A 12,504-nucleotide genomic window follows, 5' to 3' on the forward strand; every position below is an offset into this window, starting at 1 on the left:
AAATATACATATAGCTATATATATACATATATATATATATATACATATACATATATATATATACATATATATATATATTAATCAAAGCTTTGTATAGATAAGTACAACATAAGTATAAATACAATGCATATATATATATATATATATATATATATATATATATATATATATATATATATACATATATATATATATATACACAGTATCTTCATTATATACAGTTATCCACTGCTATGTGAAGTTATTATAAGAGTAAATGCTATGTACACACACACACACAGCCTCTAATCTAGCAGTGCACTGGAAGACTGACTTCCATCCAGTGGCTCAGACTCCACAGTGACGGCAGATCATCGACTTCTGCTGGAGCCTAGTCGGTCACGATCGCTGCGAAAGAAAGACAAAAAGTCATCTATTCCTACACTGTCTCTGTAATACTGACAACAACAACAAGCCATTGTGACTCAGAGGTGTGAGGGAATGGTACAACAGGTGGGTGGAGAGAGCGAGAGCGAGAGAGAGAGAGAGAGAGAGAGAGAAAGGGAGAGAAGGCAGAGGAAGTGGTGATGATTCTCTTCTTCAGTTTGCTGCTCACTTTACAGCAGCCGCTCTGCCACTCACTGCGAGTCTCTCACGCCACTGTGTGTCTAATGACTGGGCTGCTCTCTGCATCAGCTTCTCCTCTCCCACAGCCATGTCTGTGAAGGTAAGACACCACCAAGGGTGCATTCACACTTCTTTCTGTTCTCGTTTTCTTTTGGCGGGAGTCTATGATGGAAATTTCCACTTGAGGACTTATTGAACTGCAGCAGTGACTCCAGTTTGACTGACGTTTGTTTACGTGGCTGCTATTCCTCGCGCTGAAAAAGATCTCTGAATTACAACCACTACAGTATTGTTGGTCACAGTCTGTGCTGTCTGTTCCTGTGTGTTGGCTTCAGGAGGAAGAAGAGCTGCTGATAGCATAACAAGAGGAAATGTGCTGCACTTCCCGTCAGACGGCAAGAGAAAGTAGGCTGAGCTTCATTTGCATGCATGCAGAAGAGATCGTGAGCATTGCAGGTTTGTATGCTCGCCCAGAACCTGACCAGTTATACAACAGTCCTGTGGTGAAACCACTGGAAGGTTCCTGATTCCTGGCATATTCCTTGTAAAAATGCTCATTAGGAAACTGCCACAGATGAAGTCTCTGCTAGCAACTGCCTGTAAAAAATAACCTGTAGAATGAATGAATGGAGCAAAGTGGCTCAAAGTGGTTGGCAAATAAATAAAATACATAATGTACAAGAAAAGACCAGCAGTAGGTGAAGCTGATCACTGAATGGATCCGATATGGAGATAAGACATAGAAATGAACATTAGCAGATAAATGTTGTGGAGAAAATAGGATTTAAAAATAATAATTAATAAGCAAATGGATCCGAGAGCAACGTTACGAAACACAACACTGGATAGAAAAGGCGTTAAGGGTCACATGACACAAATCCCAAGTATCAACAGCACCGCTATGCTATTGGCGTGGTGGTGGATTATGTGCCATTTGTGTTGCTGTGAATCACAACACTGCTTAATCTTTCAAACTATGCACAGAGCAAAACTAACGCACCAGCAAAATCTTAATCCAACTCGGCTCTCCGGCGTCGCACCGCTGTGTTACATCACCGGCGGGCAGGCGGGCCGCGGGTGGGTGGGAGGGCCGGCGGACCCCCTGAAATGACCTGTGCAACACTCACGCGTTGCTCAGGCTGGGAAAGGATGCACCACCAGCGCTTGGTCGAAACCGAAAAACAAATGTCTTTTGGAGAACTTGCTGTCATCCATCCTGGTGCGCATGAATCAGCTGCATTGGCTGAGGTCAGACCACATCCTGAACACCACATCCTGAACAGGTACTTTAAATAAACAAGGACGTGTGTGCCGGGATGTGTGCCAGCAGCTCGCAACACAAAAAGACACACGGAAAGCACACAAAAATGGAGCTATTCCCGCGCTATACCAGCGGCGGGTCTGAAAAGGAAGGAGACTCTATGGAAAGAGGCGAGCTGCCTCGTCGTGACTGACGACTGAAGGCGGCAGCAGCAACGTTTGCATGACGAATATGTGTCTAACATATTTAAATGTGGGCTATTTAATCAGAGGGAGGCTCGTGTTCTGCTGCTGGAACCCTCGTAGGGAGACTGCTGCTCCTTAAAGGTTCATTTAGATGCATTGTTGCGTCACAGCCAATGTGTTTTGAACAAGCAAAATAGGAGAAAGTCCAAGGCACTCTGATGGAAAGGTTTAAAAAGCCTTCACCGTGGCTTTGCATTCAAAAGCATTCAACACCCTGAGGCATTTCAGCAATCAAGCCTTCCTCACAGAGTCTGAGGACCTTCTGAGTCACCAAGCTGCTACAATGAAGAGTGCCTTGGACTTTCTCCTACGTTGCTTCTTCTTGTATATCCCATCCATGACGCACCTCAAACTCCTGAGGCCAGCAAGTGCTCCTGAACAGGCTTTTCTTTGAATTCTGAGACACCATAAGAACTGTTTTCCTATGTTGGTCACGCACTCACCAGCCCAGCCCATAAGGACGGAATCCACACCACCAATGGTTTTTACATAAGACAGATTTAAGATAAGTTCAGGTCTTAATCTATGTACTGTATATGTTATTCTGGGAGAGCAACAACTGGACTGTGGACTGTTACCAAACAGGAGGGTTTTCTTGGCCTGCGTAATGGTTCTCCAATCCTTCTTAATTAGGATTAAAGGTTGCTGCTGTGTGGTATTCAGGGGCCACAGACTCCAACAACCCAATGCTGGTGGTTCCTCTGAAGTGAGCGAGCGGCACAGCGTTGGGAGGAAGTGGAAGTCCTACAGCAGGAGAACCGGTGGAGCCAGGAGGATTTCAAACTGGACAAACAAAGTGGGCTTTAAAGAAAACAACTAAACAAGCTGGGTTGCCAGACGCAGCTGGCCGACACTTCACTTCTCCCTGCTCCCTCACAGCAGCGGCGGCGCACCTGGACCTCTCTGTTGCTGCCATGCTCATTCAGCTCCAGTCGGCGTAACAGGCTGGTTGTTGTTGTTGGCGGTGGTGGTGGCAGCGGTGGTGAAAGAGGAACTTTGTCACATTTCGAAGGAGGAACATCTGAGCGGCTTATCTGATTGCCCTGCGGCCGTGGAGAAGATGTCAGCCACTGACGGTAAAGGAACGGCGACGATGCCGTCCAAAGTGGTGAAGGATCACAAGAAGGTAGGCAGAAGTTGGCATTTGCACTTAGGTTTTTTCTGCTTTGGCACATCTTGCTCTCGTTCTCTTGTTCTGTTTTAATTCACCGCAGACTCCTGGTGGTTGTTGTGTAGTTTGATTGTGGTTTTTAGTGCAGGAACAGTGGAGTTTTCTCATTTTTTGATCAACAAAGTACATCTATCTATCTATCAATCTATCAATCTATCTATCTATCTGCGTATCTATCTATCAGTCTAATGAGTTTGCCTGGTTGCAACTTGCCATTCTCCCACACAGGTGGCAGTGGACCACTCTAGCAACTGTCAAGTGATTTTGCGTAATGTTAGCAGTGACAATACAGAGATACAATCAGCACTTATCAGCGAGTGAAGTGCTGTCTTCTTTGCAAAATCTACATCCTGTGCATCTACTGTAGATGCTGACTGAGCTTCAGGCTCAACTGCACGGCCACATTCATGCTCTAATGTATTGGAAAGAGCCGCTCCATTCTCGCCCTCCGCTGAGGTCCTCACAGCCTGGACTAACAGGACAAGGAGCCCATAGGTGTATTGTTACGCACAATGATATTGTAGTTAATGCAACATGGACGGTTTTCCTGCTGCCTGCCGGTGGTCTCAATGTTTCAGAGGAAAATGAATGTCAATGTGATGGCTCCATTTTCATTTTTTACATATACATTTTTAAATACCCTAAATGGGCAAGCAACCTTACACAGTAACAACTGTGACTGATATATTTTTCAAAATGATCTTCTTATATAACCCATAGACACTCCAGGGTTTTAAGTTTTCAATTTCAACGTACCAACATTTCTGAAAAGTGTTTAGAATTTGAGGTTCTGGTAAAAAAAAAAAAAAAAGAAGAAGAAGAAGAAGAAGAAGAAGAAGAAAGAAAAGAAAGAAAAGCGTATTTCTGTCAGAAAAAAACGACCGTGTCACTTCCCTTTTGAACTTGAAAAACCGAGTCTTGTCGCTGTGTGACGGTGTCAGCCCACAGCGTCGGCCCTGAAGGGAGCCATCCAGCTGGGCATCGGCTACGCTGTGGGAAACCTGAGCTCCAAGCCAGACAGGGATGTTCTCATGCAGGACTTCTCTGTGGTGGAGAGTGTCTTCCTGCCCAGGTACACTTCTCCTTTTCTCCCATTCATTCATTTCAATATGATTGTTTTTCCACTGTTGACGGTAAATGCACCTTGAATACGGAAGCTCAGAATTGTTGTTGGCACTGTTAGGGGGACTGCATGAAAAGAAAAGAAATCTATGCACTGAATGAGGCGCGCGGGTCTGTGCATCCAACGTTCTCTCGATGTTCAATTTCAAATACAAAATCCGATCAAAACAAAAAATAAAATGCGCTGGTGACCAAACGTACACGTGAAACGAAATCTGATGTTGGTTTTTTGTTTCCTCCGTCTTGTTTGTATCCGACCCAAATTCTCCTGTGACGATGTAGCTGAAAAACACAGCAATAGCTTGAAGGTGCATCACAGAGAGGCGCTGGGAAGCTGCCCCCTGCTGCTTGAAATAGACTGTAGATTGCGTCAGCTGCCAGAAAGCTCAGCGTCAGCCACTGATGCCACTGATGGCGCTGATGCCACAGCTTGAGTCCGCTCAGTGGAGAACCATGTCAATCAAAAAACACAAAACCATATTTTTGTGCCAAAAGTTTGGTTTAAAATTCCAACAATTTTGGATTTCAAATTGAATATCAAAAAATGAACTCCGCATAAATGAGATTCCGTGATGATTTAACATTGACAGAAAGACGCGCCTTCAGTATGATACATCAGGGTCAATAATCCACCACTTACACTTGAAATATATGTACATTTTAAAAGACTCTAAAAAACAGGATGAAATGAGAGCATCAACAACCAGCAGATTGAGCTTTCAGTTTATTTGCGTGTGTGTTTTCTTCCAGCGAGGGCAGCACGCTGACTCCAGCTCATCATTTCCCGGACTTTCGGCTCAAGACGTACGCGCCGCTGGCGTTTCGTTACTTCCGAGAGCTGTTTGGCATCAAACCGGATGACTATCTGGTGAGCGTGCCAAGTCACTGCGCTTCAGCTCAGCTGGGCTCGGCTCGGCTCGGCTCGGCGTGGCGAGAGACGCTCCTGCTAAAAGCCTCGCTCTGCATTTCAGTACTCCATCTGCAACGAGCCCCTGATTGAGCTGTCCAACCCCGGAGCCAGCAGCTCCTGGTTCTACCTCACCAGCGACGACGAGTTCATCATCAAGACGGTGCAGCACAAGGAGGCCGAGTTCCTGCAGAAGTTGCTGCCTGGTTATTACATGGTGAGCAAACTCTGCTCCAAGTCCACATTGAGAATCAAAGATGTTGTGCAGGGTACAACTTTGCAAAATCACGCTTTGCTGCCAACCCATCGTAAAAACAGCGCGCAAATGCGACAAATTTCCGCTGCATTTCCTTCTTCACGAGGGCTGCGTGAATTCCATTTGTGAATTCATATTTTCGAATCTTTGGATCTCTGTGAAACTGGGATCTAAAAATGTTCAAATTTTGCCACTGATTTCTTGATCTTTCCATTCTATATGTACAAATACCATTCCTACACAAAAACAAACAATAAACGCAGATGCAAGAATTGCATTTTGCAGCTTTGCACGGCAGCTGGGTGGATGCAATTCCCAGAAGACCTGCCATCGTTTGTTTTTTCTTTGAGGAAAAAGAGGGTGCTAAAAAGAAGCGAGTGTTAACAAGCTGTCAACAACTGCAAGTGATTGGTGTGGTTGCTGCAGTAGGTGGCATTTTCTCTGATTAGGCTCGTCTGGTTTTTAAATGCAACGGACAAAACGCCTCTTCAGTCGACATCTTTGACAGCTCTTCCAAACACATAGATACAGCAGGTCAATCACCCCACATGGCAGGTCAGCCTAAATACGTTCAAAATTCAAATACGAAACCAAGTTGTATGGCAGTGTGTCCAGTGCATCCATTCAGAACTAAGTTAAAATAAAAATGAATAGACAAATGGTTTATTCAGGATCATAAGGCCCTGGTTAGAAAGAGATTGTTGTTGATTAAGCATGTGTGTGTGTGTGTGTGTGTGTGTGTGTGTGTGTGTGTGTGTGTGTGTGTGTGTGTGTGTGTGTTTAGTGGGTTTTAACTCCTGCTTGAGAACAATTAGCACCCTTTTGAGATTGTTGGTCAGCAGAAACAATATTGAACATCATCTTTCTTCTTGCTGTGTTTCCTGCCCTCCTCCTCCTCCTCCTCCTCAATGCAGAATCTGAACCAAAACCCACGGACGCTGCTGCCAAAGTTTTACGGCCTCTACTGCATCCAGTGCAGCGGCTTCACCGCCCGCATTGTGGTGATGAACAACGTGCTGCCGCGCGCTCTGAAGATGCACTACAAGTACGACCTGAAGGGGTCCTCGTACAAGCGGCGCGCCTCGCGGAAGGAGCGCGGCAAGAGCTCGCCCACCTTCAAGGACCTGGACTTCCAGGAGATGCACGACGGCCTGCACTTTGACTCTGACACCTACAACGCCATGATGAAGACACTACAGAGGGACTGCCGGGTGAGTCCGCCTCCACTGAAACCCCAGGGATATTCAACTGTAAGGTTCAAGTGGAGCTGTGATCTCAAAGATGTATTGAAAAATTGAAAATTTTCAATATGTGAATAACCGGTCACGTGACCCCCTTTTTTGGTGTGATGTATAGACCACAGGTATTGGTCCATCCATGAGTCAGACACTGTGATTTCTGAGGCTATGTCATGTTACATATGGTACATGCTGAAACATGGACTATTGCAGTCTTTGCACAGAGGACTCTCACACTTCAGTCTTACATGAGTGACTGGTTTCCACCACTGATCAGGGCCCAGTCTGACCCTGCAAACACAACTTACACAACTGCGACAGGAGCCCCAATAAGCCGCACAGGCTGTGCTGGCCCTCGAGCTGTTGTGATGACCTCACCAGTGCCCTGCTGCTAGTTATTTATTGTGAAACAACAAACATTGGCCACTTAATGGAGGATTAGCAGGCAGCTGAGCGGAGCACCTGACTGTTGATCAGGCTGAGCAGCTGCATTCCGAACACTGAACACCGCGGCCTCCAGCTCTGTTTGCAGCAGTCACCTCCTGACGTCAGCGTTTGCACTGAGGCATTAGCACTTTTCACCTCGTGTTGTGACGCTGCACCATTTAGAAGCTCACCTGAATGTACTTAACAACGGGCCAATCAGACTTAGCCGAGCCGAGACAAACCAGTGGAACCAGCAGCTGGTTCTGTGCCATTTAACTGGGTGTTCTGCAAAACACTTGTGTTGTAGTGAAGACCATGTAGATTCTACATGGCCTTAGGCATCATGTACCTAAGACCTTGATGTAGAAGACCAAAGAAAGGACAAAGGAGAAGAATGACACCATAAAAAACAAGATGTCTTTGACCCCCAAATCTGCTTGTTGTTTGTTTGTGCAAGTTTCACAATGGTTCGTTGGTAGTCTGTGAAAAATTCCTGACCGACATGGCGGGTATATTTACAGTCCATACAGTTAAAGCGAAAATTCAAGCAATTTGACCTGGTTAACCTGCTAAGTAGGCTAACTCCGCCCGAGAGTGCATCTGCGTTGGTCAACTTGTCACGTACGCAGCGTAGACAAACAACAAGCCAACAAAGCCAGTGAATATGCAAAGTGATGAAGGTGTGGAGCCGTCCTTTCTTTCAGAGCGTCGCTCCCTCTCACGTCGACTCTCTGTGTGCCGTCAGGTCCTGGAGAGCTTCAAGATCATGGACTACAGTCTCCTGCTGGGGATTCACGTTCTGGACAGGAAGCCTCTGAGCAGAGGGAGCAGATGTGACAGCAAGAGAGGACAGAAAGTTCTCTACTCCACTGCGTTGGAGTCCATCCAGGGAAACCTGAAGGACCCTGAACCAGTGACTGATGACGACACGTATGTTGATGACTTTAAAGACTTCTCGCCCACTTTACTGGCTTTTTGCCATCTTCTATTCACGTCTCTCGGGTTCATTTGATGAGAAGAATTTTTTTAAACAAATTATTTTTGGTTTCTAGACGAGTACGGCATTACATAGTTCTAAAAAATGATAAACCAGGATTGGATTTGGTTTTTAATCGCACTCAAATCTGTTTGAAATAGTCTCTTTAGGCTTTGTTCTCTGTCTCCAAACAAATTTGTGTTCTTGCTCAACTAACACACAGTAATCGCACAATGTTAAACTTGGTCTCATCACAGACTGGGTGGAATTCCGGCCAAACACAGAGACGAGAATCTACTCATCTTTCTTGGCATCATTGACATCCTTCAGGTGAACATGAACTCACTTTTCTTGTTGTTGTTGTTGTTGTTGCCGTTGTTTTGTATAGTGGTAGTTTTGTTATTGTGTATTTTTCGAGACAAAAATACACTGGTATTGAGAGTAGAAATCAAAGTCCCACACCCACATTGCAGATTGTGTCTCTGCTTCCTGTTTGGAACTTTAGACTCCTTCTCACTCATGACAGTGTGTCAATGCACAACAATGCTTTTGATAGCCGAGCCAGCCTCATTGTAGTTTAGAAAACTACAAATCAAGACAGAAGCAACAGGCACAACCTCTCACCGTCCGCCATAAAGCTGTGCTGGTGATGCTACTTGCACTATAGGTGGGGTGTTGGCTTCACTAGAGGTTGCTGAGGACATGCAGGTGTCGCCAGCTGGTTCTGGTGTGGATGCAGTTACACTGCTGCAGCATCTAGAAGTCAAATGATATCACATGTAGCATCTTTGAAGACCCTGGCTTGGTTCTTGACTCCACACTCATTTTGATACTTTTTCAAAGGTAGAATTGCCCTTTTTTTATGCCTTTCTGCTTAGATATCGCGTGAGATGACATAGATTGCGGTCTTGTGACTGTAAATCAACCGGCAAGCTAAGTTATGCTTCATTTGTTTTTAATGTACAACTTCAGGTTCATCAAGAAGGTGGAACACTCCTGGAAAGCTCTTGTTCACGATGGAGTACGTACCTTCACCACATACTGTACACCTGCGTCTAGTGTGTGTGAGAGTGCATGTGTGACACATCACTGACGGCTCTGGCTGTGTTTCAGGACACCGTGTCAGTTCACAGGCCCAGTTTCTACGCTGACAGATTCCTGAAGTTCATGGGTTCCACTGTCTTCAGGAAGCTCCATCGTAAGACACCGCATGACGCCCACCTGAGCCCCCCCCCCCCCACACACACAATCTGCCATCCCCGCCATAATTTCAAACCGTCTCTCCGCCTCTCAGCTTTGCGAGGAGCCTCTTCCAAGAGGAAGAAGGGTTCGCTCTATGCCGGCAAGTCGGCCTCACAGGAGGCTCTTTCCCCAACCAAGGAGGAGAAGAAGGAGGAGAAGAAAGCCCAGAGCATGGAACAGCTGGACGCAAACTGTGAGCACAAAACAGCACTTTTCATATCATGATGTAAAGCAAATACTTAGAGGCTGTCAGCAGGGAAGTTTTTAACCTTATTCACAATCCTCTTTTTTGCAGCAGCAGCTTTCAGTTTCTCCACAGAGGCGGATCTCCGGCCAAGATCCGTTTCTTTTGATATCGCCCAGGATGGTGCAGAGGAGCTGGACAACAGGTGAAGAACACAAGAAGATGGATGTGTGTTGTCATGTGGCAGGGGATAGATAGATAGATAGATAGATAGATAGATAGATAGATAGATAGATAGATAGATAGATAGATAGCAATGTGTTTCTATACTTATTTGTACTTTCTATATTCCAGCGAGGAACGACGAGATTCTGCTTCAACAATTGCTCTGGAAGATCCTCTGCCCAGCAGCGGGAGCCAATCAGATTCTGAGCTGGACGTGTACTTGGTACAAACCGTTTGGACAAAGCATCTCACCTAGAAATAGAGTTGTTGTTGTTGCTTTTGTTTTTTGTCATTTTGAGAAACAACAAAAATAGGGAGCAAATCATATTTGACGATTGATATTAACATTCCAAAGACTGACGGATCAGCTATTCAGAGCCGCAGCATATAAAGGCTGTTCCTCTTTTTCAAATCAATCATCTAAATGTCCCATCAATCAGTAAAAAAAAAAAAAAAATCAGTTTTTAGTCTATATGCGTGTGTGTATTGCATCATGCCAGGCAATATTTAGCCTGGTCATGGTGTTTGGAGTCCAGCAGCATTCTGTGAAAGCCGTGTGGAGTGACTCAGCAGGGTGCTGGAGTATCTCCTGGACCTCCACCCTCCCTTCAGGGTGTGTGGGCAGCCCAGAAACCTCCACCAAGCTCCCTCTTCCACTTCACTTGGCTTACATAACAACAAAATCCTCATTCAGGCTTATGTGGCGCTGATCTTTAGCCCACATTAGTTCTACTCTGTCTCTGCATAAAGCCAGAAATCGTTAATCTATTCTCCTATAGCCTTTTGACGTATGACACAGAGCGACAAACAGCAAAGCAGGGCAGAAGCGGCATTCTTTCACTCCCAATATCAGCCTGCTCCAGCTACAATGGAGACTTTACTGTGTCTTCCACATTTGTTTAATGGGGCTGCATCAGTGGGGAACAAAAACACCGCCTTTGTGACCCCACAAACTTGAATATGATTACACCATATTAATGAAAAAATACGCATACACCTGGTTCCTGAAACAATTTTAGGTTTCAATTTTGTATTCCATGATTAAAGACCACATTTGTAGGCCAGTGTGAAGTTTGCCCCTCTGCTGAGACATCCAAACAATCAATCAATCAACCTTTATTTAAAGTTCTCGGAAGGATCATTGAGGGTGACCCTCATTTGCCATGATGCCGAAAGTACAAATAACATTAACACACAGTGTGAGTTGAACAAGAATTAAAAGATTAAAAAGGAGCAAAAAAAACACATGAAACTTATAAATATTTAAAAGGCCAAAGAACTTTGATAAATAGCCAAAAATTAAAATAAAATAAAATGGTTTAAATAATGTTTCTAAGATGTCTACAAGGGATACAAGTGCCTAAATTCAGGTGGTGTTGCGGGACGCTCCAAGAGTTTGCAGCACTGACACTAAAAGCACTGTGTCCTCAATGAGTCCTGGCAGGTGGACCCTGGACAAGCAGGCTCTCACTGGGGCGCCTAGAAACAGTCAAAAGACAGATGGCATCATTTCTGACCTCACTGATAAAACCCTACCTTTTCCTGCTGTGTGTTTTGCAGTGAGGAGCAAAGAGCGTTTGCTTCTTTCCATCTCCGTCGTCCCACAGCGGTGCGGCCACATCGGGACCTCTGAACATTGTCGGCAACAGCAGTGTCGCCGCCGCCGCCGGCAGGCAGCACGGGGCTGTGCCTCCTTCTCTAACCTGTCCACGTCCTGTTCACAGCAACCTAGCGAGCTCAGCTCAGTCAGAGGCAGTCGGCATCACTGGACCGCCGCACACACACGAGTCAAACACTATGAAGCTGTTTGGTTTCACGTCAACACACTTTGCTTCCTTAGCGCAATGACAGGGCTTCACCAGACGGGTTCCGGAGACTTGTGGCTGCCTCATTTTCTGTGCAAATGCTCCGATTCCAGAAGGACTGAGATGCTGAAGTCAGTGTGTCTTGTAATCAGCTGCTGTATCTGTAATGTGCACTTTTGTTAAATTGTCCAAATTTATAGAGATGTGTTGAGATTGTTTAGTTCTTGAGAAACCTGGATTGGAAAAAAAAAAAAAAAAGCATCTAAATCATCTGTGGTGGCATTAAAACATACAGAGGTTACACTTGTATTCCTTTGGGAATATCACATTGGAATGCTATGACCGTGGTTTAGTTTGTTTTACGTTTTGTTTTTTTCATTTTTCTGACCATGAAAAATGTGTCATTTTTCAAAATGCAAATTGACTCAGACAAACGATGCAACCCAACACAGACATGATGCAGTCTCTTTCATTTCAGGAGGAAAAAAAAAAAGGTTCAAATATTTAATATGTGCTTTGTGAAATTTATAGGCCTTCAGCTGTATTAAAGCAATACTTTTGACTTCCATGAGTGAAATAAATGAGTATTTAATTTCAAGTTTTCGAGTTGTGTCGTTGTTTTAGTTTTAGTCAAAGTACAACATTTAAAGACTTAAACAAATGACGTCAGCATTAAAAGGTGGAACAAACTGGACGAGTGTCAATGTTGCCACGGAAAACAATTTGTACATGAATGAGTAGCTTAATTATTCTTGACTGTTTTACAAATGCGAAGCAGAGTCTGAGTGGGAGGAAATCATCTGCCAGAGGCAGGACTGCTTCTAGATCACAGTCAATTTT

The 12,504-nt window shown here is 44.8% G+C and overlaps 1 protein-coding gene across 1 annotated transcript; it reads left to right on the forward strand.

Annotated features, from left to right (window-relative positions):
- Positions 1–554: 554 nt before the first annotated feature.
- pip5k1ba (phosphatidylinositol-4-phosphate 5-kinase, type I, beta a) lies at positions 555–12,262 on the forward strand. The gene is made up of 16 exons (XM_076029356.1): positions 555–706; positions 942–1,062; positions 2,746–2,908; positions 2,992–3,238; positions 4,225–4,355; positions 5,156–5,273; positions 5,377–5,529; positions 6,483–6,779; positions 7,978–8,162; positions 8,466–8,538; positions 9,173–9,229; positions 9,322–9,406; positions 9,503–9,643; positions 9,746–9,839; positions 9,989–10,091; positions 11,420–12,262. The coding sequence occupies exons 4-16, from the start codon at positions 3,173–3,175 to the stop codon at positions 11,420–11,422; spliced, it is 1,506 nt and encodes a 501-aa protein (XP_075885471.1). The 5' UTR covers positions 555–706; positions 942–1,062; positions 2,746–2,908; positions 2,992–3,172; the 3' UTR covers positions 11,423–12,262.
- The last annotated feature ends 242 nt before the right edge of the window (positions 12,263–12,504 follow it).

Source organism: Nelusetta ayraudi, unplaced genomic scaffold (genome assembly GCF_046127955.1).
Source record: "Nelusetta ayraudi isolate G7.1 ecotype Tasmania unplaced genomic scaffold, CSIRO-AGI_Nayr_v1 ptg000026l, whole genome shotgun sequence".
Taxonomy (NCBI): Eukaryota; Metazoa; Chordata; class Actinopteri; order Tetraodontiformes; family Monacanthidae; genus Nelusetta; species Nelusetta ayraudi.